The sequence below is a fragment of the Cherax quadricarinatus genome, chromosome 28, assembly GCF_038502225.1.
Source record: "Cherax quadricarinatus isolate ZL_2023a chromosome 28, ASM3850222v1, whole genome shotgun sequence".
NCBI classification, from domain to species: Eukaryota; Metazoa; Arthropoda; class Malacostraca; order Decapoda; family Parastacidae; genus Cherax; species Cherax quadricarinatus.
In genome coordinates this window covers 5,442,098-5,465,090 of record NC_091319.1, presented here as the reverse complement: position 1 = coordinate 5,465,090, position 22,993 = coordinate 5,442,098, and the positions used below count along the sequence as shown (strand labels likewise).

Below are 22,993 nucleotides of genomic sequence, written 5' to 3'. Positions count from 1 at the left end.
TATCTGTTGTGTTGTGTTTCTTTTTATACACACTTGAAGTAAGTACTTAGTGTTTCCTTTGTTGTGTGTGCAACATATGAGCAGTATAGAACTTGTGTTTAAACTTCAGAATTCCAGTGTATTAACTCAGTAAATTTTTCACCTCATATTCTGCATCACAACTCAGTGTTGTCTGTTATTTTTTTTTTCTTCCCAGCATTTGTGTAATTTTATTTTTGTTCCCTGTGTGTTGAACATTCTTGTGTTCATATTCCTTTATTCAGCCAGTGTTTAATTTGTCTTATTTCCACAGACAATAGTGCCATTTTTAAAGCTCCAGCAAGAAATCTGTTTACAAAATTTTTTAAAAAAAACATCAAGTTTCATTGCAAGAAAATTCTAGTACTGAGTTTATGTTGATGTTTTGTGTTCTGCATCACTGTAAGTGTTGTATTTCTTTTTGTTGTGTGTTTTTTGCACCTATTAATTTTTTTTTTTTCATGTTTTATTGAACAAATTCACTCTTAGTGCAATTTTTAAGTTCTCCTTTTAAAGTAAATTGTTCTTTTGCTTGTTAAGTATTGTTTAAGTGCAGTTAAGAGTTAAAGTGTTCATTCCTTGATATATTTCTTTTCTTGTGTGTTATAATTTTTATTATTGCACATTGACTCATTTTGCAATAATTCTTGTGCAAATATTGTGTTGCTATTAAAGTTTTTCTTGCAGAAAATTTTATTCAGTGTTGTGCAATACAGTTTATTACAGTGCAGTTTCTTATGCTCTGTTCTGTGCATAGTATTTTATTCTGTCTGTCATTTTAATTTTTATTTCAGTGAATTGTGTGTTTGTTTCAATTTTTGCACAAGTTTATTGAGTCCATTTTATCATTTTATTGTGTATTTTCCTTGTTGCATTGAAAGTAAAGACAACTCACTGTGCCATTTATTCAATTTAAAGTAAAAATTGAGCATATTAGATTTGAGCAAGTACAAGTTCTCTTGATTTTCAGTGTTTGTTAAGTTGCACATTTTTTTTTTCTTGTGTGAGTTCCTTGCTTCTGTGTAACTTGTAAAATTTTAATTACTTATGCAGAATAGTTAAGCATTTTTTTCCATTTAAGCTTATTGTGTCATTCTCTCCATTTTTCTTGACTTATGCCCTTCAGTATTTTCACTGAGAAGATGTCCCAGTCATTTTTGAATGTTCACTTAGTGTATCATTCCAGTCAAAGTCAATATGAATCAGTCCACAGTACCAACATTCCCTTACTGACTGAAAGACAATACCTAGCCCTTGAGCAATGTGTTTGTTCTCACAGCTTGTATCTGAGATTTGTTAAAGTGCTGCGAAATGTGAAGTTCAGATTAAGTTCCTATAGATCCGTGAATTACTTATTAACGTAGCCGAGCGGTCAGGCACTAGTAATTCTGTCACTCCCATCTGTGTTCCACCTATACCTTCAGACTTGCAGGATAGTGTTCCGTTGCCTCAAGTGTCCGGGGACACTCAGACTGCCTTGAGTGCACAGCCTATCCCTGCAATGACTGCTAGTTCGAGTAGTAGTTTCGCCACAGGGGATGCCTTGTCAGAAAACGATTACTTGCAACTAGTAATGCCATCTCTTGTTGATGTGACATGCTGTCTGCAGAAAGACGTCTCTGTTACAGCTAGTGTTCTCACTAGAGTGTCTGTTGTTGTTCCTAATGTTCCAGATGGTGATACCGTCCTAGTTGACAGTGATTCCTGCAAGGTCAAAGGTTTATTTGTTGAACCTTCCTTACACATTGTAAGAGACAGTAAGATCCATTTACTCCTTGCTAACACTTTGGGTCACAGTGTTCGTCTCAGAGCAAATACCAACCTCGTTGACCTAGTTCACTATCCTTACCCTGTTCAAGTACAGGATGACGTGTCACCTGACCAGTGGGTCGGTGCTATTTCTACCGGGGAGACCTCATCCACTTCTCCGGATCAATCTGTTTCACCAGTTGAGGAGAAAGACTTAGCTCCTACTGACTTCCCAGACGAAGTCAAGCGTTTGTTGACTCTGTTGAACAAACGTCGTAAAGCTATTGCCTTACCAGGTGAGAAGATGGGTATAACGAACTTATTGTCCCATCGTATTCCACTTGAACCTGGTACTAGACCTATTTACATACCTGCGTACAGAATGCCTCATTCACAAGTTGCTGTCGCAGAGGAACTGATCAATCAAATGCTCAATGATGGAGTTATTGCACATAGCAATTCACCCTGGAATGCGCCCTTGATCCTAGTGCCTAAGAAGGATGGCACTTGGCGCCCGGTGATTGACTTTAGGAAGTTAAACGCGAAAACCATTCCAGATCGTTTCCCACTTCCTGTACTAGGTGACCTTTTACGCAATATCGGAGATAACAAAGTCTTCTCGACCCTAGACTTGTTACAAGGGTTTTGGCAAGTCCCTCTTCACGAGGACAGCCAAGAGTTAACAGCTTTCTCCACTCCCACAGGTCATTATCATTTCCTCCGTATGGCGTTTGGATTACGATCGTCTCCTATCACGTTCTCTAGACTCATGACCAATATCTTTAGAGGTCTGATAGGTAAAGCACTTATGGTGTACTTAGACGACGTAATCGTCATGTCCGAAGACGTGGACACACATCTGAAAAGACTTGATACAGTACTTGGAAAGCTTGAAGAAGCAAATTTAAAGATCAAACTGTCTAAATGCCAATTTTTCAGATCAGAAATTAAGTTTCTTGGTCACGTAGTCACTCCTAGAGGGGTTACGACTGACCAAAGTAAAGTAACAGCAGTACTAAATTTTCCAACTCCCCAAACCGCTGATGCCGTAAGATCCTTTGTGGGCTTAGCAGGTTTTTATAGATCTTTCATTGCTAATTTTTCTTCCATAGCTGCTCCTCTAACTGAGTTGCTTAAGAAAGATGCTCCTTTTAGTTGGACCTTCCGTCAAGAAACAGCATTCCAAACTCTAAAAGAAAAGCTAACATCTGCTCCCATTTTGAAATTCCCAGATTTTTCTAAGCCCTTCTATCTGACAACTGATGCTAGTTCCATTGGCATAGGTGCCGTACTAGCTCAGAAGACTGATAGCAAGTACAACGCAGTTGCATTTGCTAGCCGAGTCCTTACGAAGGCTGAACGTAATTATACAGTAACGGAGCAAGAAGCTTTAGCAATAGTGTGGTCTTTAAAGCACTTCCGAGACATCATTTACCAGTACCCTGTTCATGTCTTGACAGATCATGCGCCACTGATACCTTTATTCCAGAACAAACAGCCTACTGGAAGGTTAGCCAGATGGTCCTTGACTATCCAAGAGTTCAATCCCACTTTTGAACATTTACCTGGCAAGTCAAATGTAGTCGCAGATGCTTTATCGCGACACGTTAGTGTAGTTACTGCAGATCCTCCATTTACTGTCGAGGATGTCAAAACTGCACAAAGAATAGATCCCATGTGGTCTGGTGTGATTCGATTCCTTCTCCAGGAAGGTCTCATTCTTGCTGTAAAGCCACCAGCACCCATTAGTGACTTTGTAATGAGTCAGGAATTACTGTATCGAACAGCCGAGTTGGGTACTCCAAGCAGAAGAGTTTACCAGTTAGTAATTCCACAGTCACTAGTGAACGTAGCTCTACAGCTAGTTCATGATGCACCAGGTGTTGCACACCCTGGTATGGATCGTTCTGTGAAACAAGCCAGAATGAAATACTTTTGGCCACGTATGGCAACTGACATTTCCGAGTATGTTAAGAAATGTAGTGTCTGTATGCAGCATAAAGGAAATGTCAATGGTCCTAACCCAATCCAAGTGTACCCAACCACTAGCGAACCGTGGGAAAGAGTTGCCCTTGATTTGTTAACTAATTTTAAATGTTCCCTCCAAGGCAACAAACATCTGTGTGTTATGGTAGACCATTTCACCAGATATTGTGAGCTAGTTCCTATTGCAGATAAGACTGCAGAGACAGTAGCTAAAGCGTTTAAAGAACGCATTATCTGCAGGCATACCACCCCAAAGTCCTTAGTAACAGATAATGGAGGTGAATTCTGTAATGAGATTCTTGAAAATTTGTGTACTTTATACAAGATCTCTAAATCCACCATTGTTCCTCATCATCCTGCCAGCAATGGGTTAGCCGAAAGAACAAATAAGAAAGTACTTGATGTTCTGAGAGCCACTATCAACCCCAATAGTGAAACTTGGGATGAAGTTATACCAGATGTCCAGTGTGCCATAAATTCTGCTTACAATGCTTCCATAGGTGATACTCCACATTATGCATTGTATGGTGTAGACAAGCGTTTACCCTATGAGTTGTTATATTCTACTCCGAAACCTAATTACAACCCTGATGATTTCGTAGCAACTCGTACCAGCTTAGCTCAAAGTGTTTTTAGAAGAATCCGTGAAACACTTCATAAATCAACAGCAGAATTTACAAGAGTCGCAAACACTCGAGCAAAGCCATCTAAAATCAAAGTAGGTTCGAGAGTTATGCTGATTAACTTTAACAAAACGTCTGCAATGCCAAAGCTTGATCAAAAGTTTGTCGGACCTTATCGAGTAGTTGAACATATCACTGGAAATAAGTATAAGATCATATGAAATTAGTATGCGATGTTGAGGATATTGATACCCAGACTAATGAGACAGACTCTGACAATCCTCCTGATCCTGTACTCTCTACCTCAGATACTCAGTCAGATACTCAACCTGAATGTCGTTACTCCTTGCGTACTCGACAAGTAATGAGAAACCCGCAAGTATCTTTTGTAGATATTCCTTCAGATCTCTCTCAGTCAAGGCATGTGTTAGCCATTGCAGAGGAATTCGACCCTCCCAGAGATGATAACCATTCTGCATACGTAAACCTTACCCTCGCAGAATTGGGTTTAAATGTACATAGTCTGTATAATTAGATGTCCGAGATGAATGAATTTGTCAATTGTGTGTTTTATTATTAGCTGATCAGTTTGTCAGAAATTTTCGTGTTCACGTTCCCTCCGTATTCTGAGAATTAACAGTCTAGATTTGTGTGCACCGAATCTGCCTTTCTGTTAAACACTTCTTTGTATATAATTATTCTTCCTCAGAATCCGTAGAGTGCATGAATACAGATCGATCGATCAATTCCATCCATATTGTATAATGATTTGTACTTATAGTTTGTAATGATTACGTTAACACCCATTACGTCAAAATCATGTTGTACCATCCATTAGTTCTAAGTTATATATGCATTTGTTATTGTATAGAATCAGCCCAGATCCGCCTGCCTGTTCAGCCTATAGATAGTAGTGTATGTCGGGACGACATACGTAACATGACCGAGCTGTCAGCATAGTTGCTGATCCCTGTATCCCCTGTATTATATAGCATAGCATATTAGTATCCTCCATGTGCTTTAGACACGAGATCCCTCGTAGGCCTTTGGCTTGGAGTGACGTCATGGGCATACACATGGGCAGTGATCCCTTTGTCCCGCTCTCACTCGGCGGCAGACCTACAAGACGTGAACAGGCTTGGCACCGGGCTCCATCTCTCATCTCAGTCTGACAATATATCTACCATCCTACAAGTGTGTCTACTTTCAACCTGTGATATCTCCATTCAAGAACCCTTACGATAGGCTGGGTGCATCATTCTTGAGGATTGTGTGGTCCCGTGGACTAGAGCATCATGTGTTTTCGCTCACCATGAAGCGGGCCAAAACATCATGGGTTCGAGTCCTTGGCTAGTCAGTGTTGTTATTGATCAGTACCACTCTTAAAATTAAGTCCTTTCCAAAATTTTCTCTTATACGTTTAAAGATATATTTTTCATTTATGTTAATGTAAAAATCAATAATTTTGTACCCAAAGAACCTTAGAAAACTTATTTAACCTTATTATAAGAGATAAGATAAGATAAGATTTCGTTCGGATTTTTAACCCCGGAGGGTTAGCCACCCAGGATAACCCAAGAAAGTCAGTGCGTCATCGAGGACTGTCTAACTTATTTCCATTGGGGTCCTTAATCTTGTCCCCCAGGATGCGACCCACACCAGTCGACTAACACCCAGGTACCTATTTGCTGCTAGGTGAACAGGACAACAGGTGTAAGGAAACGTGTCGAAATGTTTCCACCCGCCGGGAATCGAACCCGGGCCCTCCGTGTGTGAAGCGGGAGCTTTAGCCACCAGGCCACCGGGCCCTATAACAAGCGCAATTTAATTTAGCCTAGTCCAACTAAATGTATTTTAGATAAGTTTACAATAATTTAATAATAAATAAACATAAACAACATGTACGCTGGCATGGCGGACTAGCTGCAGGATTTTCAAGGATAACTCCTAATAAGAGACTGGCCAGGTCAAGACTGAACAGGACTCGGTGTGATTACCTTGGGAAAATTCCAGTACAGCGAGAAGTCATTACAGTGCATCGTTTCAATGTAAATTGTGGAAGTGTTGTGCAATTTGTGAAGGTTGATGAGTGGTGTTAATGTGGAAGATGGCCAGTAGGGGTAGGGGAGACTAAGGCCAACACTGTGTGAGTGTCGGCCAAGGTTATAGTACATACAAACCTCGAAAAGCTTTCATAAACACATCTACCTCTAAGAAGCAAGATCGCCACCCATCAGTTACACAACCCAAGGCAGCATGGGTTTAGAGCAGGTCTCTCCTGTCTGTCCCAACTACTGGACCACTATGACAAGGTCCTGCATGCTCTTGAAGACAAACAAAACGTAGACATAATATACACAGACTTTGCAAAAGCCTTTGACAAGTGTGACCATGGTGTAATAGCGCACAAAATGCTTGATAACGGAATAACAGGAAAAGTTCCCCTCAAGGGAGGTTCCTTGATGCTGGCGAGGGGCTCTTGATCTAGGAAATTGGATCTGTGCTCCAGTTCCCTGAATTGAGCCTGAATACCTTCCATCCCGCCCCCTACATGCGCTGTATAATCCTACGGGTTTAGCGCTTTCCCATGATTATAATAATAACAGCAAAAATTGGTAGATGGATCTTTAATTCTAAGGCAGCTACGGTGAAAAGTTCTGTTCCACAAGGCACAGTACTCGCTCCCATCCTGTTCCTCATCCTCATATCTGACATATCCTTTCGCATGCTATTTCATTACTTTTTAACAAGTCACTAGAAACTAGCACCTTCCCGAAACTACTCAAGATGGCAAGGGTTACACCAATACATAAAGGTGGTGAGGCTACAGACTTAAACAACTATAGGCCAATATCAAACTTACCATTGCTGTCCAAAATCTTTGAGAAACTCATGCACAGGAGACTATATTCATTTATAACAACACAAAACATACTCAACCCCTGCCAATTTGGATTCAGGAAAAATAAAAGCACTAATGATGCAATCATAAAAATGCTAGATCTGCTTTACACAGCATTGGAAAATAAGGAATATCCACTAGGAATTTTTATTGACCTAAGAAAAGCTTTTGACACAGTAGACCACGACATCCTACTCCACAAACTTGACCATTATGGTATAAGAGGCCATGCGCTTGCTTATTTCAAATCTTACCTTACTAATAGGTATCAGTATGTCACCATTAAAGACACAGCATCAATAACACGGCCACTTGATACTGGAGTTCCGCAGGGAAGTGTCCTTGGTCCCCTGCTCTTGTGGAAATAAATGGTATAAAATACCGACACAATGGAAATATAAACACATATGCAGTATAATGTGACCCTTTATTGACTACGTTTCGCCCACACAGTGGGCTTTTTCAAGTCACAAACAGAACTACCTGGGGTGGAAGGAACGCGAGTATTTATGACTATAAATACTCGCGTTCCTTCCACCCCAGGTAGTTCTGTTTGTGACTTGAAAAAGCCCACTGTGTGGGCGAAACGTAGTCAGTAAAGGATCACATTATACTGCATATGTGTTTATATTTCCATTCCGTCCCCTGCTCTTCCTCATATACATCAATGATCTTCCAAACGTATCCCAACACCTGAAACCCATTCTCTTTGCTGACGACACGACTTATGTCATCTCTCACCATAATCTTGCCACCCTCAACACCATTGTTAACGAGGAGCTGATCAAAATATCGACTTGAATGACAGCCAATAAACTTACGCTTAACACTGACAAAACCTACTATATTATGTTTGGTAGCAGAGCAGGAGATGCACAAATCAACATTAAGATCGACAACACTCTAATTACCAGACATAATGAGGGCAAATTCCTAGGCCTATACATTGACAACAACCTGAATTTCAGCACCCATATCCAACACATAACCAAAAAAGTATCCAAAACAGTTGGGATCCTCTCCAAGATACGATACTACGTGCCGCAAACTGCCCTTATCACACTATACCATTCACTTATATATCCATACCTCACCTATGCTATTTGTGCTTGGGGATCAACTGCAGCAACACACCTAAAGCCAATAATAACCCAACAAAAAGCTGCAGTAAGAATAATCACTAAATTCCATCCCTGGCAACACCCCCCTCCCCCCACTCTTCATAGATCTAAACTTACTCCCTGTTCAGTACATCCACACTTACTACTGTGCAATCTACATCTACAGGACCTTAAACTCCAATATCAACCTTGACCTAAAACGCTTTCTTGATAGTTGTGACAGAACCCACAGGCATAACACCAGACACAAACATCTCTGCGACATTCCCCGTGTCCGACTAAACCTTTACAAAAATTCAATGTATGTCAAAGGCCCTAAAATCTGGAACACCCTACCTGAGAACTCTAGAACTGCAGACACATTCATCACCTTCAAAACTACCATTAGAAAACATCTTATCTCCCTGATACACCCCATCAACTAACTACACGAATACCACCTGGTGGCTCACACTTACACTCACTCACCCATTTGACCATAAACAGAAATATTAATCTCAATCTTAAAATAATGAATCCTATGATACTCCAATACTGAAACTATGTACTGTGCCAAAACAAAAGCATTCACATTGCTAAACTCACAAACTAGTATTTAGTCACTTAGCCATAATACCAACTTACCTCATAATTTGTAATATTTTAAAATAAAGAATTAAACTAAGTCTGCCCGAAATGCCTAGCCATGCTAGGCGTTCTAGTGGTACACTCTGTAATCATTATTTAACTACATGTAAACCACACAACAACCAAATTCTGTAAATTCAACATTGTAATCTTTATAGAGAATAAACTTTGAATTTGAATTTGAATTTGAATTTGAATTTAGACAGAAATGTAAGCCACAGCACCGTGTCTTCCTTTGCAGATGACACCCGAATTTGCATGGCAGTGTCCTCCACTGAAGACACCGCAAGACTCCAGGCGGACATCAACCAAATCTTTAAATGGGCTGCAGAAAACAACATGAAGTTCAATGATGAGAAATTTCAATTACTCCGATATGGAAAACATGAGGAAATTAAAACTACATCAGAGTATAAAACAAATTTCAACCACACAATAGAGCGAAAAACTAATGTAAAAGACGTGGAAGTGATCATGTCAGAGGATCTCACCTTCAAAAACCATAACAGTGTATCAATTGTATCTGCTAGAAAAATGATAGGATGGATAATGAAAACCTTCAGAACTAGGGGTGGAATATTGCTGCACACTAACAGGGCCTTTCAAGGCAGGTGAAACTGCTGACTAGAAAATGTACAGAGAACCTTCACGGCACACATAACTGCGATAAAACACCTCAGTTACTGGGAACGCTTGAAGGTCCTCAACCTGTATTCCCTAGAATGCAGTCAGGAGAGATACATGATTATGTACACTTGGAAAATCCTAGAGGGATTAGTACCAAACTTGCACACGAAAATCACTCCCTATGAAAGCAAAAGACTCGGCAGACGGTGCAACATCCCCCCAATGAAAAGCAGGGGTGCCACTAGCACGATAAGAGACAACACAATGTGTCAGGGGTTCAAAGACTGTTCAGCTGCCTCCCAGCATACATAAGGGAGATTACCAACAGACCCCTGGCTGTCTTCAAGAAGGCTTTGGACAAGCACCTAAAGTCAGACCCTGAGCTGCTTTGGGGATTAGCGTGGACGGTTACAAAGCATGGCTTGCTTCTGCAGTGTTTTAAAAATTGAGGTTGGAGAGTTGAAGGAGGAGGTCTTGCTTCTCCAGGAGGAGATTAGGAGGCTGAAGGTCCACCTCAATGGGTCTGGGAGAGAGTGTGAGGTGGCTGGAGTTGTGGGAAATGAGGCTTCTAGCAGTGAGGTGCAGTCTGTCTCTCGCTGTGAGGAGGCTGTAGGTGGGGAGGTAGCAACGGCTACCAGCAGTGAGGTGCAGCCCAGCACCTGCTACAAGTGGCGAGTGGTTCACAGTAATGGGAGTGAAGATCTGAAGGTAGGAAATCGCTTCTCTGATCTTCAGGATGAATGTACTTCAGTGGCCAGTGAAGGTAAGGGTACTACTGCCCCTGCTAATGGAGGTAAGTGCATTCTTGTGGTTGGTGACTCTCAGGTAAGATATATTGACCGTGCTTTTTGTAATAGGAATAAGAAGATGAGAGATAGAGTGTGCTTCCCTGGAGCTGGTGTTGGGGACATAGTCAACAGGCTGGATAATATCATGTCAGGTAATGTGAACAAGCCCATTATCTGTCTCAGTGCTGGTGGAAATGATATTGGGAAGGGTAGGAGAGAAGAGCTGCTAGATAAGTACAGGTCAGCTATAGATTTTATTAAGTCTAAGGGAGGGATCCCAATCATATGTAGCATCTTGCCTAGAAGGGGAGTAGGAAATGAATGGTTGTCTAGGGCAATTGGTGTAAATTGCTGGCTAGACAGATACTGCAAGGAACTTGCAATCCCATTCATTGACAACTGGTACAACTTTTATGGCAAACATGATATGTATGCAAGGGATGGGGTACATCTCTCTGGGGCTGGGGTGGTAGCACTTGCAGACTCGATTGAGAAGGCCATTGGTGAAATGCCTATGATTTTAAACTGATAGAAGATTGAGGTATGGGTGTGTGTGGGAAACAAGCAGGTTGCAACACTAGGGTTCGAAACAGTAAATGTATAAAAGGCATTCAGCATGAAGTTATAAATAAAAACAATAGATCAGGTCAGCAAACAAAGGGGGACAGCAGAGGGCAGCAAGGGACTAGCTCCCTTAAGGTTTACTATACTAATAGCAGGAGTGTAAGAAATAAGATAGATGAGCTAAGATTAATTGCAAGTGCAGGAAACATAGATATTATTGCTATAACAGAGACCTGGCTCAATCTGAAAGATAGAGAGATGCCCTCTGAATGTCACATACAAGGCTATAAATTATTCCACACTGACAGGGTCAACAGGAAAGGTGGTGGAGTAGCGATGTATGTCAGAGACAATTTAAATTGTTGTGTTAGACAAGATATAAAATTAGAAGCGTCAGCCACTGAATCTGTTTGGTTACAGCTTCTCGAGGGCCGAGAAAAACTAATTTTGGGTGTGATTTACAGGGCCCCAAATCTTGATAGGGAGTGCAGTAAAGTTCTATGGGACGAAATTCGTAAGGCATCTACAAACGAAAATGTTGTGCTAATGGGAGATTTCAACTATAGACAGATTGACTGGAGCAATTTGACAGGAAATTTAGAGTCAGGTGACTTTCTTGATACGATCCAGGATTGTTTTTTAAAACAGTTTGTGACAGAGCCAACTAGGGGAAATAACCTCCTTCACTTGGTTCTTGCCAGTCGGGAAACACTAATTAATAATCTTGAGGTTAATGATGAGCTTGGGGAAAGTGATCACAAATCACTCAGTTTTAATATATCATGGAATTCCCCTAATAATGGCAATCAAGTCTCTGTCCCTGACTTCCACTTGGCTGATTTCATAGGACTGAAAAATTACTTAGGTGGGCTGAACTGGAATGACCTGACTAAGGGTCAGGTAGGTGGTGATGGATACCGATATGACGCTTTCCAGGGCATATTTCTAGCTGCTCAGTCAAATTATGTTCCAAATAGGGAAATCAGATCAAACAAAAATTATCCTAAATGGATGAACAATAGATTAAAATATCTAATTGGTCAAAAGAGAGGCATATATAGACAAATCAAAAGAGGAGAGGGGCAATTAAGAAATCGATATATTCAGTTAAAGAGAGAACTAAAAAAAGGAATTAGAAACGCAAAAAGAGATTATGAGGTTAAAGTTGCAAGAGATTCGAAGACTAACCCAAAAGGATTCTTTCAGGTATACAGAAGTAAGATCAGGGACAAGATAGGCCCACTCAAAAGTTCCTCGGGTCAGCTCACTGACAGTGATAAGGAAATGTGTAGAAGTTTTAACACATACTTCCTCTCAGTTTTTACACAGGAGGATACCAGCGATATTCCAGAAATGATAAATTATGTGGAACAGGACGGTAATAAACTGTGCACGATTAGGGTCACAAGTGACATGGTCCTTAGGCAAATAGATAAATTAAAACCTAACAAATCCCCAGGCCCTGATGAACTGTATGCAAGGGTTCTAAAGGAATGTAAAGAGGAGCTTAGCAAACCTTTGGCTAATCTTTTCAACATATCACTACAAACTGGCATGGTGCCAGATAAGTGGAAAATGGCAAATGTGATACCTATTTTCAAAGCAGGTGACAGGTCCTTAGCTTCAAACTATAGACTAAGCCTAACCTCCATAGTGGGAAAATTTATGGAATCAATAATTGCTGAGGCAGTTCATAGCCACCTTGAAAAGCATAAATTAATCAACGAATCTCAGCATGGTTTTATAAAGGGGCGTTCCTGCCTTACGAATTTGTTAACTTTTTTCACTAAGGTATTTGAGGAGGTAGATCATGGTAATGAATATGATATTGTGTACATGGACTTCAGTAAGGCTTTTGACAGGGTCCCACATCAGGGACTATTGAGGAAAATTAAAGCACATGGAATAGGAGGAGAATTTTTTTCCTGGATAGAGGCATGGTTGACAAATAGGCAGCAGAGAGTTTGCATAAATGGGGAGAAATCAGAGTGGGGAAGCGTCACAAGCGGTGTTCCACAGGGGTCAGTGTTGGGCCCCCTGCTGTTCACAATCTACATAAACGACATAGATGAGGGCATAAAGAGCGACATCAGCAAGTTTGCCGATGACACCAAAATAGGCCGTCGAATTCATTCTGACGAGGACATTAGAGCACTCCAGGAAGATTTGAGTAGACTGATGCAGTGGTCGGAGAGGTGGCAGATGCAGTTTAATATAGACAAATGCAAAGTTCTAAATGTTGGACAGGAAAATAACCATGCCACATATAAACTAAATAATGTAGATCTTAATGTTACGGATTGCGAAAAAGATTTAGGAGTTCTGGTTAGCAGTAATCTGAAACCAAGACAACAGTGCATAAGTGTTCGCAATAAAGCTAATAGAATCCTTGGCTTTATATCAAGAAGCATAAATAATAGGAGTCCTCAGGTTGTTCTTCAACTCTATACATCCTTGGTTAGGCCTCATTTAGATTATGCTGCACAGTTTTGGTCACCGTATTACAGAATGGATATAAATGCTCTGGAAAATGTACAAAGGAGGATGACAAAGTTGATCCCATGTATCAAAAACCTTCCCTATGAGGATAGACTAAGGGCCCTGAATCTTCATTCTCTGGAAAGACGTAGAATTAGGGGGGATATGATTGAGGTGTATAAATGGAAGACAGGAATAAATAAAGGGGATGTAAATAGTGTGCTGAAAATATCTAGCCTAGACAGGACTCGCAGCAATGGTTTTAAGTTAGAAAAATTCAGATTCAGGAAGGATATAGGAAAGTACTGGTTTGGTAATAGTTGTGGATGAGTGGAACAAACTCCCAAGTACAGTTATAGAGGCCAGAACGTTGTGTAGCTTTAAAAATAGGTTGGATAAATACATGAGTGGATGTGGGTGGGTGTGAGTTGGACCTGATAGCTTGTGCTACCAGGTCGGTTGCCGTGTTCCTCCCTTAAGTCAAGGTGACCTGACCTGACTAGGTTGGGTGCATTGGCTTAAGCCGGTAGGAGACTTGGACCTGCCTCGCATGGGCCAGTAGGCCTGCTGCAGTGTTCCTTCGTTCTTATGTTCTTATGTGCGGCCAACAGTAACAGCCTGGTTGATCAGGCCCTGATCCACCATGATGCCTGGTCACAGACCGGGCCGCGGGGGCATTGACCCCCGAAACCCTCTCCGGGTAAACACACAGACACACACATTATATATATATATATATATATATATATATATATATATATGTCGTGCCCAATAGGCAGAACTTGCGATCTTGGCTTAAATAGCAACGCTCATCTTGCCACATAGGACAAGTAAAAATTTGTGTATGCAATAATTTCGCCAAAATAATTCTGAACCTAACGAAAAAAATATATTTCACTGTGTTTGTTTAGTATTAAATTATTGTAAACAAATCTAAAATATATTTAGCTGGGTTAGGCTAAAATAAATTGCGCTTGTTATAATAAGGTTAGGTAAGTTTTCTAAGATTCTTTTGGTGCAAAATTAATTTTTTTTACATTAACATTAATGAAAAAAATATATCTTTAAACGTATAAGAGAAAATTTCAGAACGGACTTAATTTTAAATGAGTTCTTGCTAATTGACCAGTTTTACATATTCGGCACGGCATATATATATATATATATATATATATATATATATATATATATATATATATATATATATATATATATATATATATATATATATATATATATATATATATATAATGTCGTGCCGAATATGTAAAACTGGTCAATTAGCAAGAACTCATTTAAAATTAAGACCTTTCTAAAATTTTCTTTTATACGTTTAAAGATATATTTTTTTCATTACTGTTAATGTAAAAATTTATAATTTTGCACCAAAAGAATCTTAGAAAACTTACCTAACCTTATTATAACAAGCGCAATTTATTTTAGCCTAACTCAACTAAATATATTTTAGATTTGTTTACAATATTTTAATACTAAACAAACACAGTGAAATATATTTTTTTTCGTTAGGTTCAGAATTATTTTGGCCAAATTATTGCATACACAAATTTTCACTTGTCTTATATGGCAAGATGATCGTTGCTATTTAAGCCAAGATCGCAAGTTCTGCCTATTGGGCACGACATATATATATATATATATATATATATATATATATATATATATATATATATATATATATATATATATATATATATATATATATGTATATATTTTTCTCCGTATTAAGTATGAGATTGTTATAGGTTTTACCTGGCTAGGCTGGCCCCTAAGGACGTTTAGTAATATGAAATACATCATTTTAAAATATGTAAAATAATATAATTTTCAAAGACAACAATTACAATCACACCGTTCAAAATGTTTCTCTAAATTATATCTACAGTGTATTTAAATTACTCCACATTCTTTCCCTAGAAAATTTGATCCCTGGTCCAGTGTTTATAAGAAAAAACCGACAGCTCTATTTGCATTAACATAGATAGATACCTAGGATACTTAGAGCTCTGCCTGCAGTAGAGACGATGGTGAAGGTGAGTTGGTTTGGTTCTGGCTTGATATAAAGACTTCTGTACACTGAGTGGGCCAGGACCCACTACCTTCCTCATAAACTCCTTCCAAGGCGATGCGCACGCACACCCCATCAATTATGCCACTTTTAACCCTCCGGGTTTGTCGTGCCACTGACATCTACTTGCAGGTATTCCTTTTACATATTCTTGTTTCCGTATTAATATAATTATTACAAATTCTGTAACAACTAGATGTATATCAGTCACCTCAGTGGACGCAATATGAATAATGCAAAACCCGGCGTAAGCTTATAAGACAGTTAAATATTTGTCATGAACATTTGAAACAAATCAGAAGAGGCATTCACAAACTAATATAGTAATTTCTTCAACCAAAAAAAATAATTCAAACCTTGCGATAAGAAACAACACTGAAGCAAAGCCAAAGAAGTATACGTATGTTATTTCAGAAACCAGTATCCTAAAATATACCTGCACTTTAAGTCTGAAGCCACTCAGAAGTTCCATTATAATCATTATTAAAGGTTTGAAGCCAGTCTGATGAAACCCCAAGAAATTATCTCATGAAAACCATTATTTCAATTGTCCCATTTCTTCCCATTAACAAAATCCAAAGTGCTCTCTGAGACTGACCAGCGTTGAAGCCTGCATGCAAATAAGTAATTTTGATATAGATTTTGACACGTAACATTATTCTTCTACAATGACCTTGAGTAAAAAAAAATTAAGTTGAGGATACACACACACTATAGGCACCCAAAAATTACATTATGTTGACTTAACCAAAGATAACCAAATAAAGTCATACACTGTGGCTTATTTCTGATCAGACGAGACATTCTGCAGTTATTGTACTGAAACCAATTTGATTAATAAAAATGGCACAATGAAACTTACACAACTTAAAATAAAAAACAAGGAAGTGTGTTACAACCACTAAGTGTGTCTCACAAGTGGAAGTGTATGTTACAACCACTAGAAGTGTGTCTCACAAGTGGAAGTGTATGTTACAACCACTAGAAGTGTGTCTCACAAGTGGAAGTGTATGTTACAACCACTAGAAGTGTGTCTCACAAGTGGAAGTGTATGTTACAACCACTAGAAGTGTGTCTCACAAGTGGAAGTGTATGTTACAACCACTAGAAGTGTGTCTCACAAGTGGAAGTGTATGTTACAACCACTAGAAGTGTGTCTCATAAGTGGAAGTGTATGTTACAACCACTAGAAGTGTGTCTCGCAAGTGGAAGTGTATGTTACAACCACTAAAGTGTGTCTCACAAGTGGAAGTGTATGTTACAACCACTAGAAGTGTGTCTCACAAGTGGAAGTGTATGTTACAACCACTAGAAGTGTGTCTCACAAGTGGAAGTGTATGTTACAACCACTAGAAGTGTGTCTCACAAGTGGAAGTGTATGCTACAACCACTAGAAGTGTGTCTCACAAGTGGAAGTGTATGTTACAACCACTAAAGTGTGTCTCACAAGTGGAAGTGTATGTTACAACCACTAGAAGTGTGTCTCACAAGTGGAAGTGTATGTTACAACCACTAGAAGTGTGTCTCACAAGTGGAAGTGTATGTTACAACCACTAGAAGTGTGTCTCACAAGTGGAAGTGTATGCTACAACCACTAGAAGTGTGTCTCACAAGTGGAAGTGTATGTTACAACCACTAGAAGTGTGTCTCACAAGTGGAAGTGTATGCTACAACCACTAAAGTGTGTCTCACAAGTGGAAGTGTATGTTACAACCACTAGAAGTGTGTCTCACAAGTGGAAGTGTATGTTACAACCACTAGAAGTGTGTCTCACAAGTGGAAGTGTGTGTTACAACCACTAGAAGTGTGTCTCACAAGTGGAAGTGTATGTTACAACCACTAGAAGTGTGTCTCACAAGTGGAAGTGTGTGTTACAACCACTAGAAGTGTGTCTCACAAGTGGAAGTGTATGTTACAACCACTAGAAGTGTGTCTCACAAGTGGAAGTGAATGTTACAACCACTAGAAGTGTGTCTCACAAGTGGAAGTGTATGCTACAACCACTAAAGTGTGTCTCACAAGTGGAAGTGTATGTTACAACCACTAGAAGTGTGTCTCATAAGTGGAAGTGTATGTTACAACCACTAGAAGTGTGTCTCGCAAGTGGAAGTGTATGTTACAACCACTAAAGTGTGTCTCACAAGTGGAAGTGTATGTTACAACCACTAGAAGTGTGTCTCACAAGTGGAAGTGTATGTTACAACCACTAGAAGTGTGTCTCACAAGTGGAAGTGTATGTTACAACCACTAGAAGTGTGTCTCACAAGTGGAAGTGTATGCTACAACCACTAGAAGTGTGTCTCACAAGTGGAAGTGTATGTTACAACCACTAAAGTGTGTCTCACAAGTGGAAGTGTATGTTACAACCACTAGAAGTGTGTCTCACAAGTGGAAGTGTATGTTACAACCACTAGAAGTGTGTCTCACAAGTGGAAGTGTATGTTACAACCACTAGAAGTGTGTCTCACAAGTGGAAGTGTATGCTACAACCACTAGAAGTGTGTCTCACAAGTGGAAGTGTATGTTACAACCACTAGAAGTGTGTCTCACAAGTGGAAGTGTATGCTACAACCACTAAAGTGTGTCTCACAAGTGGAAGTGTATGTTACAACCACTAGAAGTGTGTCTCACAAGTGGAAGTGTATGTTACAACCACTAGAAGTGTGTCTCACAAGTGGAAGTGTGTGTTACAACCACTAGAAGTGTGTCTCACAAGTGGAAGTGTATGTTACAACCACTAGAAGTGTGTCTCACAAGTGGAAGTGTGTGTTACAACCACTAGAAGTGTGTCTCACAAGTGGAAGTGTATGTTACAACCACTAGAAGTGTGTCTCACAAGTGGAAGTGAATGTTACAACCACTAGAAGTGTGTCTCACAAGTGGAAGTGTATGCTACAACCACTAAAGTGTGTCTCACAAGTGGAAGTGTATGTTACAACCACTAAAGTGTGTCTCACAAGTGGAAGTGTGTGTTACAACCACTAAAGTGTGTCTCAAGTGGAAGTGTGTGTTACAACCACTAAAGTGTGTCTCACAAGTGGAAGTATGTATTACAATCACTAAAAGTGTATCCCACAAGAAGAAGCAAGTTCTACAATCACTGGAATTGTATACTAAAAGAAGTGTGTGCAACAACTACTGGAAATATTTACTAAAAGAGGAAGTGTGTGCTACATATACTAGAGCTGTATACTACACGGCATATGTGTGCTGGTAAAAGTAAACATTAATGTGGAAGCTTAACTTAGGAAGTGAGTGAATCCTAGAAGCGAGTTTTTAAAGTGCTGTTTTCCAAGACACTGCTACCAAGGAATAAAAACTGCCAATAATCTGCAAACTGACATTTGTGCAAGAAAGGTATAAAATACCGACAATATGAAAGTAAAGACACATGTGGAAAATACTGTATATATTTTCCAGAAATTCAGTATTTATATGTAAATAGATGGCCATATTGTATTTAATAATATTTATGTCATAGAAAACGGAAAGCCTGCGTCTGCGCAGACGGGACTCGCCATCTTGGTTTTGAATTTTGTACAAACGTTGGTGTAATGGGAGGAATTTTTCGTGCTCTAGAGGTTAAAATTGTGTTGACACCTCTCAGATAGGAGGCGAAATTGGTGGATGTGCATTCCTGCATAACTTGAGATATCAGACGACTGGACAAGACAGCTCCAGGAACCTCAGATAAGCTCTCTAGATTTGTGTGTAATTCTGGCCAGCATTATTTTCATAGATTTAGTTAGAGTGAGGTTTTCTGAGTATGATACACATTAATCTCCAGTCAAATTGGTGAGTGATATTAAGATATATTTTCCTTCTGTTATGTAATTGTGTATATATATATAACCATTTATTATTTTTAATATACAGTCCACAAATTTATATATTTACCAGTATTCCTGGTGTATGTATATTTCATTTAATTAATAGGTCCAGAGCAACTTGTGGTTATGACAGTGGTAGGTATCGAAGGGGGACATTTTTTGCGACCTAGGTGTCCCAAATTCCTACTTGTCTATGTAACATTGATAAATAATAATTATCTTTGTTATCATTTACTGTTATGTACATAATTAGTTACATTCAGATAAATGCAATTTTCCACAACACATGTGCAACATATGGATATCTTTATTGTAGACGTTTCGCCATCCAGTGGCTTTATCAATACAAATTCTAGGACATAATTGGAAGACTGTAGAACTATATACAAAAATTAGGTAATCAGTCCCTCAGCCTTGTAGTTAGTGTTCACAGCATCGTGGTGGAGGAGAATCTGGAGCAAAGGCAAGAAGACTGGCGTTATATAACCGCCAGTAGATAAGGACATGCAGCAGAATGGCTGGCGAAACGTCTACAATAAAGATATCCAGATGTTGCACATGTGTCTTTACTTTCAAACTGACATTTGTTGAAGGTAACACAATGGGCAGCAACACCATGAGTAATTTTAAAAATACGCTAGATAAATATTTGGCTAAGGAGGGTTAGATATAAAAAGGACATGCCTAGCATGGGCCCGTAGACCTGCACTGCTCATCCATCAAACTCGACAATAAAAACTTGTTCTATAACGTGTCTTTTCTATGGCAAACTGGCGAGGGTTATGTGGAAGGCTGCCCCATACACTGTGGAAGAATACCCCAGTGAACATGGAAAGCTACTCTCATTCAACGTAAAAGGCTACACTATTCAACCTCAACCTTCTACCCTTATTGGCTCTCCATGCCACATTAGGAAGGAAAAGAGATGGTGAAAACTTATTTTTAAGAAATATCCAGAAAAGGTCAGTCCTAAGGATTTTATGTTTTAACTATCGACCACAGAGTCTGAAAAACAAAAATCCTTGAACACGAGAGACATCGATACGTTGTCAATTGTTATTGAGTAATGATATATATGCCTGTAGGGTGTATATCTGAATTTACCTGGAGTTTACCTGGAGAGAGTTCCGGGGGTCAACGCCCCCGCGGCCCGGTCTGTGACCAGGCCTCCTGGTGGATCAGAGCCTGATCAACCAGGCTGTTGCTGCTGGCTGCACACAAACCAACGTACGAGCCACAGCCCGGCTAGTCAGGAACCGACTTTAGGTGCTTGTCCAGTGCCAGCTTGAAGACTGCCAGGGGTCTGTTGGTAATCCCCCTTATGTATGCTGGGAGGCAGTTGAACAGTCTCGGGCCCCTGACACTTATTGTATGGTCTCTTAACGTGCTAGTGACACCCCTGCTTTTCATTGGGGGGATGGTGCATCGTCTGCCAAGTCTTTTGCTTTCGTAGTGAGTGATTTTCGTGTGCAAGTTCGGTACTAGTCCCTCTAGGATTTTCCAGGTGTATATAATCATGTATCTCTCCCTCCTGCGTTCCAGGGAATACAGGTTTAGGAACCTCAAGCGCTCCCAATAATTGAGGTGTTTTATCTCCGTTATGCGCGCCGTGAAAGTTCTCTGTACATTTTCTAGGTCGGCAATTTCACCTGCCTTGAAAGGTGCTGTTAGTGTGCAGCAATATTCCAGCCTAGATAGAACAAGTGACCTGAAGAGTGTCATCATGGGCTTGGCCTCCCTAGTTTTGAAGGTTCTCATTATCCATCCTGTCATTTTTCTAGCAGATGCGATTGATACAATGTTATGGTCCTTGAAGGTGAGATCCTCCGACATGATCACTCCCAGGTCTTTGACGTTGGTGTTTCGCTCTATTTTGTGGCCAGAATTTGTTTTGTACTCTGTTGAAGATTTAATTTCCTCGTGTTTACCATATTTGAGTAATTGAAATTTCTCATCGTTGAACTTCATATTGTTTTCTGCAGCCCACTGAAAGATTTGGTTGATGTCCACCTGGAGCCTTGCAGTGTCTGCAATGGAAGACACCGTCATGCAGATTCGGGTGTCATCTGCAAAGGAAGACACGGTGCTGTGGCTGACATCCTTGTCTATGTCGGATATGAGGATGAGGAACAAGATGGGAGCGAGTACTGTGCCTTGTGGAACAGAGCTTTTCACCGTAGCTGCCTCGGACTTTACTCTGTTGACGACTACTCTCTGTGTTCTGTTAGTTAGGACATTATAGATCCATCGACCGACTTTTCCTGTTATTCCTTTAGCACGCATTTTGTGCGCTATTACGCTTTGGTCACACATGTCGAAGGCTTTTGCAAAGTCTGTATATATTACATCTGCATTCTTTTTGTCTTCTAGTGCATCTAGGACCTTGTCGTAGTGATCCAATAGTTGAGACAGACAGGAGCGACCTGTTCTAAACCCATGTTGCCCTGGGTTGTGTAACTGATGGGTTTCTAGATGGGTGGTGATCTTGCTTCTTAGGACCCTTTCAAAGATATTTATGATATGGGATGTTAGTGCTATCGGTCTGTAGTTCTTTGCTGTTGCTTTACTGCCCCCTTTGTGGAGTGGGGCTATGTCTGTTGTTTTTAGGAACTGTGGGACGACCCCCGTGTCCATGCTCCCTCTCCATAGGATGGAAAAGGCTCGTGATAGGGGCTTCTTGCAGTTCTTGATGAACACGGAGTTCCATGAGTCTGGCCCTGGGGCAGAATGCATGGGCATGTCATTTATCGCCTGTTCGAAGTCATTTGGCGTCAGGATAACATCGGATAGGCTTGTGTTAACCAAATTCTGTGGCTCTCATAAAAAATTAATTTTGATCTTCGACTCTCAGTCTGGTTAGCGGCTTGCTAAAAACTGAGTCATATTGGGACTTGAGTAGCTCACTCATTTTCTTGCTATCATCTGTGTAGGACCCATCTTGTTTAAGTAGGGGCCCAATACTGGACGTTGTTCTCGACTTTGATTTGGCATAGGAGAAGAAATACTTTAGGTTTCTTTCGATTTCATTTATGGCTTTTAGTTCTTCCCGCGATTCCTGACTCCTATAAGATTCCTTTAGCTTAAGTTCGATGCTTGCTATTTCTCTGACCAGTGTCTCCCTACGCATTTCAGATATATTGACCTCTTTTAGCCGCTCTGTTATTCTTTTCCGTCGCCTGTAAAGGGAGCGCCTGTCTCTTTCTATTTTACATCTACTCCTCCTTTTTCTTAGAGGAATAAGCCTTGTGCATACATCGAGTGCCACCAAGTTAATCTGTTCTAGGCATAAGTTGGGGTCTGTGTTGCTTAGTATATCTTCCCAGCTTATATCGGTTAGGACTTGGTTTACTTGGTCCCACTTTATGTTTTTGTTATTGAAGTTGAATTTGGTGAATGCTCCCTCGTGACTAGTCTCATTAAGTCGGTCTGGGGCTCCACGCATACATGTCTGAACCTCAATTATGTTGTGATCTGAGTATATTGACTTAAGAAATCGTAATGACACGATTGCAAATAAACCATACCCCCGGCCGGGATTGAACCCGCGGTCATAGAGTCTCAAAACTCCAGCCCGTCGCGTTAGCCACTAGACCA

At 40.0% G+C, this 22,993-nt stretch overlaps 1 protein-coding gene across 5 annotated transcripts in view; it reads right to left on the bottom strand.

Annotated features, from left to right (window-relative positions):
• Positions 1-15,643, bottom strand: part of LOC128693238 (alkylglycerol monooxygenase) — a 67,207-nt gene extending 51,564 nt beyond the window's left edge. For 2 of the 5 annotated variants that reach the window (XM_053782774.2, XM_053782779.2), the window contains exon 1: positions 15,491-15,633. Coding sequence is in view for 1 of the 5 variants with exons in the window: in XM_053782779.2 (XP_053638754.2) it covers positions 15,491-15,609 (119 nt within the window). In the remaining 4 variants the exon portion in view is untranslated. Of the gene's footprint in view, positions 1-15,490 lie in introns of all 5 variants that reach the window. The other 3 variants (XM_053782775.2, XM_053782777.2, XM_053782776.2) reach the window with 2 other exon arrangements.
• Positions 15,644-22,993: the final 7,350 nt, after the last annotated feature.